Consider the following 7,500-nt stretch of genomic DNA (forward strand, 5'->3'; position numbering starts at 1 on the left):
TACATACATACATACATACATACATACATGCATGCATACATACATACATGCATATATACATACAGACATACATACATGTAAGGTGAAGAATTGTGTTTGATCCTCTGGCCGATACCTGACGAGGATTTGGCGACCTTCTGTGTCTGTTTTCCGTTTGTTTGTGCATTTATTATATGTTTTTACACTTACATGTATAACGAAGCGGGCAAATACCAACATGACTGCCTGAGCTTTTCTATATTTTTAGTGAGACACCACTTAATGTATGCTTGTATCTAACGTGACCCTGACTGCAAAATTGATGTAACACAATGTGATACACATCATCCCACACATAAAGAATAGTCGCAGGATGGGTCGAAACGATCGTCATACAGAACAAAGATTAATGCCTAATCCATCTTCTGTTTTATTAATCGATTATTATGTCAACTAAAACACTGCGAAATTCTTGAAGTAGATCCAACGGAAATACACCCCAACTGTAGATGTCGCAAGGTATCCCAAACCGTGCTCGAGCTCCACTTAACACATCACCACATTAATAAACAAATATCCATTAGTCCAAAAAATTACACACACACACACACACACACACACACACACACACACACACACACACACACACACACACACACACACACACACCACACACTCACACACACACACACACACGCACACACATATATACATACACACATATATATATAGGGTTGTCCGGAAAGTTCGTGCCGATTTATAGTAGCTTACCTTTCGACTTATTTTAGAACATGATTGAGTCCATAAAATAGTATTTGGCTACACCTCCATTTAGAGCACAGTTTAAGCTATCTTTTCGTGGAAGAAGGTTTATGTTCCTATAACCTGTGTTAATTCTGTAACCCTTTAAAGTGGAAGATAAGAAAGTTCATTTTCGGCACTTGATGCTTTGGGAACCAGACAAAAATTGCTGCAACTCGGCTGGGATGTGTTACCCCACCCTCCATACTCACCAGATATTGCTCCTTCGGATTTCCACTTATTCAGGTCTCTGAAGAATAGTCTTAATGGTAAAAATTTCAATTCCTTCGATGACGTAAAAGATACCTTGATGAATTCTTTGCCATTAAACCACCTCAGTTCTGGGAAGAGGGTATCTTCAAGTTAAAGGAAAGATGGAGACGCATTGTGCAACAAAATGGTTCATATTTGGTTGATTAAAAATGTAATGACAAGTATTTATTGACCTTTTTCTTTCCTTTAAAAATCGGCACGAACTTTCCGGACAACCCAATATATATATATTCGATGTTATTTTTCCTAATAAAGAGCTGGCCTCTATCTTCAATACAAGGTTCTTTCATTGTTATTTAGACAACATCACGTCGTTAGATATGTATGCATGAACATAAGTATACATATATGGTTATATGTACAGGTTTATCTACATCTGTGTTGTGTATGTTTGCAAACATAATGTTATTGCGTGTATGAAAATGTATCTTTTGACTTGCTTATCTGTCCATATACACATTTTTATGACAGTATGCAGCCTTGTGTGTACACTGTAGACTAAATTTCTGGAATATTTCACATAGTTTATCTATATACTATAATTATAATTTCTTAATTAGCTGTGTCCTTTCTCATTTTGTGAATCCCAGTCTCTCATAACTAGTGCTTAGGTAATAATCAGATATAAATCTGAATTAGTATTCCGAATGGAAAGTTTGTAGGTTTCTTATTAATTATGCCAAGCTATGTTCCTTTCCTCTTATCTTGACTATTCTGTGTGCCAGTACGTATATGTATATGTATGTAAATGTTAGTTAGTTAGTTAGTTAGTTAATTTGGCTCAAAAGCAAATAGCAAGGCCATGTAGGGGGACATGGAGTTAAGTACAGGGTGGTGTTCATGTAAAGAGTTCAGGCCACTTGAGGTCAAGGGAGACTTTGAACAAAGCGGTCGTCGGCATCTTCACCATCTCGTCTGGCAGCTTGTTCCACGGATCCGCAACCCGGACGGAGAAAGCTCCTCTCCTTCGATTGAGATGAAATCGTCGCAGGTAGAGCTTTTCGGAATGACCCCGCAGCCGACGCTCTGGAGCAGGAGTGAAGAACAGCTCTTTCGAGAGGTTACACTTTCCGCTTATGATGTTGTGAGCGAGAATGAGATCACCACGGCGGCGGCGTTTTTCTAGAGAATAAAGGTCGAGCGTCCTCAGCCTTTCTTCATACGACACATTTTTGAGACCATGAACCATGCGGGTAGCCAGCCTCTGGACTCTTGGGATGTTACAGTTAGAAGGATTTTCTTCAGATATATTTTGGATGAAGATTCACTTAGAGTTAACCAATAACACAATGCTGGTTGCGATATTCCAAAACTCTCTACGAGAATGACTCAGTCTGCTAAATGTTTAGCAGCCAAATTTATCCTAAAAACAAATTTTACTACCTTTAAAAGGACACATCTAATAGTTGTAGATACTGACTGAATTCAAGCAAAACAAAAGAAAAAAAAAAACGTGATGCGCATGAACAGAACGCTTTTCATCATTGGTTTGTTTAATCGAGGCTGATCTGTTGCTAAGCAGCAATAATACACGACGCATATCCTGACCACCATACTACAATTCCCACGGAATATACTAAGTTGTTACAATGTGATCATAAATGATATAACTTGACTTCAATACTGTACTCTATACAGAATACCATGACAGTCGCAGTACTCCATGTAAGATCTGTTGATCAATTACATTGTGAAATAAATTACTGGTCAATATGCATGTGTGCGTGTGTGTGTGCGTGCGCGCGCGTAGTGCATGTGTGTGCGTGTATGTGTATGCGTCTGTTTTCAAATGACAGGTCGAAAGAATTTTAGAAGGAATAGAAATGATACTGATAGAAATGCGATTTAAGAAAACGATCGATTTAATTTAACTAAACAAAAATACCACGTTCATATATATATAATAGTGATACAGTCTAGTTCAATCAGTGGCAAACCGCAGCTCACGGGACTTTCGGAGCAGTGCGCCTAATGAAAAATTACCTTGAATTTTGTTTTAGTGTTGTAGCACTCATGAAGGTGAGTAATGCTCCATGCTGCCCGCTTTTCGAAAGAGTTTGCCTCCAGCCTAGTCTAGTCCGTGAAAATGAGTAAAGGTCTGAGTGAACACGTAACGTATGAATAGTGTAATAAATTAATTTGGAAGAGCTAGTTAGGTAAAAGATAAGGGCCGGTTTCCTTGTTTCCATGGCATGTAAATTACCCACCTGGACAGGACGCCAACCCGTTACAGGATTACTCATTTTTGCCTGCTGAGTGGACTGGAGCAACGTGAAATGAAGTTTTTTGATCAAAAACACAACGTGTCGCTTGGTCCAGGAATTGAAACCACGATCTTGTGATCATGCCACGCACCTCCACCGGGCTAGTTAGGGTTCTCAGATGATACACCTCTCCTTTTCATCATGGCAAACTAACTTTTACCATTTTGTGATCTATGGGTATTTCGTATATCGACGTTTCAACCTTAAAAATTCCCCTGTAAAGGAATAGGGGCACTCTTTGTAACCCAAGTTTATACTTATGAACCTTAATTGTTTTATAACGGTAAGTTGTTAGCATAAGTGATGGCTGAGTGAAGGGTAGCTCAACTTTGGTTACATGTGTATAACATCCAATCAGTTTATACACTGGCACACATGGCATTTAAGTTTGCATATCTTGGACACGAATAATTGGAAACAGTTGCAAATATAAGCTCAATGCTACAATAAACATTAAAAAATACATGAGTACATTTCTCTCCTCTAGGTATACTTACTTATTTAAATGACCTTATCGACATTTGCTTAATTTACTAAATGGCGTGCTGCTGTGGCCCCAACTAGTTCCCTTGGAAACTGGAATGCGGCAGTGTTTAGGTTAGTTGAAATATGTTTGTCACATATTTCAACTGATAAAGGCAAATACACTGCAGTTACTGTGGAGAAAAATCTCTCTTTACCATACGTAAATGCACAAACATACTTACACACATACACACACACACAGACACACTCGCGCACACACATACTTGTATGTATTTATATCACCATGATCACCGTGACCGACCAGGATATCAGATGTTGCTACACATCGCTGGTCACAATGCGCATCGCATTGTTTTATGACGCCACCCCTAAGCGAACAGGCCAACAGAAGAAAGAGTGAGAGAAAGTTGTGGCGAAAGAGTACAGCAGGGATCGCCACCACCCCTTGCTGGAGCTTCGTGGAACTTTTAGGTGTTTTCACTCAATTAACACTCACAATGCCCGGTCTGGGAATCCTAACCACGATCCTACGACCGCGAGTCCGCTGCCCTAACTACTGGGCCATTGCGCCTCCACATGTATTTATGTATGCCTGTATATACAAATATATGTATTTATCCATGCATGCATCTACCATACATAAATGTACATAGACATACACACATACACATGTGTGTGCATTTCTCCATGCATGCCTGTGTATAAGAATGCATGCATTTATGTATGAATGCGCGCATTACCTAACTATATATGGATTCACGTTTATTTTCTTACGCTTTTTTTTTTATTTCCAGGTATTGGTCTGGGTTTTATGTATGGTCCAAGTGTTGTAATAGTTGGACATTATTTCAAGAAATACAGAGGCTCTGCAAACGCTTTTGCCTCATGCGGTTCGACTGTTGGGCAGTTTTCTTTGGCACCCCTCATAAGTTACTGTATATCGGAGTACGGGTTACGAGGTGCACTGCTGTTACACGCGAGCATTCTTTCACATTGCTTCTTTTTCGGCTCCCTTTTGAGGCCAACTGATTTTTACCGAAGACGCTTGTCTCAATGTGAATTTCCTTCGACTTATGACAACGCGAACGCATTCTCTTTGAAACGAAATGGTGAACTTCCTGATTGTGATTCTGCAACAAATAATCTGATTTCAAGTCACTCAAAAGATGAAGGAGCCAAAGATATAAACGGAAAGCCATCCATCGGTAACCATACTAACCACCCGAAGATGATTTCGGTAGCCAGAAAAATTGGGGATCGAAGGAACACGGACGTTTGCATCAAATTCATTCCAGTGAATACTGATGATAAATCACCAGACATATCTCTGTGTGGCAGTTCCCGTTGTATCACCGAAACAGAAATGCCTTCTACTCGCCGAAAATCAAGAGCTTTCACCGAATATTTCCGAAAAGCATCAACTGGTGCCGATATAGGATCTTTAAGTTTACACATCCAACACAGAATCAAACCGAGTTATTTCGGGGATTCTATGATGGGATTCGGCTCTGCTGTTAGTCTTCAAGACGAATCTATATCTAGTACTCATGCAAGAGCCCGGATGAACATCCGTAAGAGCTCAATTTTATCAGATGATGTTGGTCACACCGGTTTTATCAAAGAGCCATCCAAATTTGAAACAATGTCAAAATCTTTCAAAATGATTTATAAGAGCGTTGATGTGTCTCTATTGAAGCAAAAAATATATGTCCTTTTCCTCTTTGGCTACACTTTTGGTTGTTGTGGTAGCGGCATCATGCATAATTATTTTCCAGCTCGTGCCGAGGAGCTAGGACTGTCTCGCGATCAGGGGACAATGATTCTGTCGTATTCGGGATGTGCTGATATTTTTGCCCGAATAGCCACAAGCGTCACAGCCGATCATCCCAAAATGCACCGGACCCGATTTATAACTTGTGTTTTATTTATCAATGCGATTTCTTGCTTTAGTATTATGCTGTTTACAACCTATTTGTCTTTTGCTCTGTTCACCGTGGTTTATGGTTTGTGCTGTGGCGTCTTCTTTGCTCTTAATACAACTATACTCACAGACTTCATCGGTGTTACGAAACTGCCTCAGGGGCTCAGTATGAGCTATTTAGTATTCGGATTGTGTGCTACTGGTGTATATCCTCTAATAGGTAAGTCCAATTCATTGTCAACGTTTAGTTTTTGCATTATGTTGCCAAGCATTTTTCTACCAGGCCACATCCACGCACATTCACATGAACAGATATACAAAATACACACACACACAAATCCACCCCCACCCATCCAACACACACACAAATACGCAGATGTCGCACTTTTATGTAAACGACGAACCAAGTAAGGGTCATCTATGTTGTCTTTTGACCTGCAAAAAATAGTAGTCATATTTCTACCATTATCTTGGTGGATGATCAAAAACTGGAAGGATACATCGAGGAGTGTGTGATTCTTGATATCATTCAACTACGGTAGTAGTTGAATAATATTCTTAAGGCCGCAATTTACTCACACGCAGCATCTTTCAGAGCTTGTCGCTAATTAAGTTCTTAACCAAATTGAAAACTGATAACATTTTTGAAGACGACTGGTCTTCAGCTACATTTTAGCATAAGTAAATTGAGATTTGATTCAGTAGCAAAAAGTTTACATCAAAATATGTAGCAACGTTATAGGAGAGTAAGTAACGTCACCAATCAAGTATCTAAATAACTTTTTTTATTTTAAAAGCAAAATATATTTATCTTAGGTTCAATGATAGAAGAAAGCATGAAGAATTTCATAGTTTTGTTCCCATGCAACAAAAATGTGTATCAAAAAAGTATAAGGCAAAACATTGGATTCAAGTATAATTAACTTTTTAATTTCAAAAATACACAATAGAAAAATAGATAAATAGCTGCCAAATTTCTCTGAAATTATACTCTGCAACAATCTTGGGCAACCTGAAACCCGCGAGAATTTCTAAATGGCACGTTTAGCGAAAAATTACCTTGACATTTTTTAGTAGTGCGGGCCGCGTGATGAGTCATGTTTCAGGTGGCCTGCTTTTCGAAAAAAGGTTTCCCATGCCTGCTCTATAATCTTTAGGACGGTATGAAAATGTAATCATATATTTACTGCGCTTGAAAAGGGAATAGTCACAGCTGGAACATGCTTGTCCATTGGTCTGTTTGATTAGTATACCCAAGAAGCTAAAAAAAACGACATAGTGGAGTATACATACATACAAATACTTACAAAAATTAAATGAATGAACACTGACATGCAAACCACACACACACACACAAATATACACTGCCACACACACACATAAACACACACACTCACAAACTACATCTGGTAACTTCAACAATAAATATTTTTGACTTCGGTGAAAGTAGTATTGCATTTTCAGAGTAAGGTTTGTGTGTGTGTGTGTGTAAGAGTGTGTACGTGCATGTATACGCACACACATAAGGTCTGTCTAAAAAGAAACCAGTCAATTTAGTCACTTGAGGCCGTTAACCCTTTTTGATACCAACCTACCTGAAACCATCTCTGGCCTGTTACCCCAAATCCGCCTAAAACAGCCTCTAGCTCTATAACACAAACTCTATGTTTTAAAGTGATCTAAATTTAAACTTTCCGACGAAATTTTATGTTAAATTATGCCCCAAACACTAGTTTAATAATACCAAACTTAAAGGTGACAGTGCTGGCAGAATCG

At 38.9% G+C, this 7,500-nt stretch overlaps 1 protein-coding gene across 1 annotated transcript in view; it reads left to right on the forward strand.

Annotated features, from left to right (window-relative positions):
• The window catches only part of LOC115210540, a 51,293-nt gene that overhangs the window by 42,358 nt on the left and 1,435 nt on the right, over positions 1-7,500 (forward strand). The window contains exon 3 of the mRNA XM_036502663.1: positions 4,598-5,944. Coding sequence (XP_036358556.1) covers positions 4,598-5,944 — 1,347 coding nt within the window. The remainder of the gene's footprint in view (positions 1-4,597; positions 5,945-7,500) is intronic.

This window comes from Octopus sinensis, linkage group LG4 (assembly GCF_006345805.1).
Source record: "Octopus sinensis linkage group LG4, ASM634580v1, whole genome shotgun sequence".
Lineage (NCBI taxonomy): Eukaryota > Metazoa > Mollusca > Cephalopoda > Octopoda > Octopodidae > Octopus > Octopus sinensis.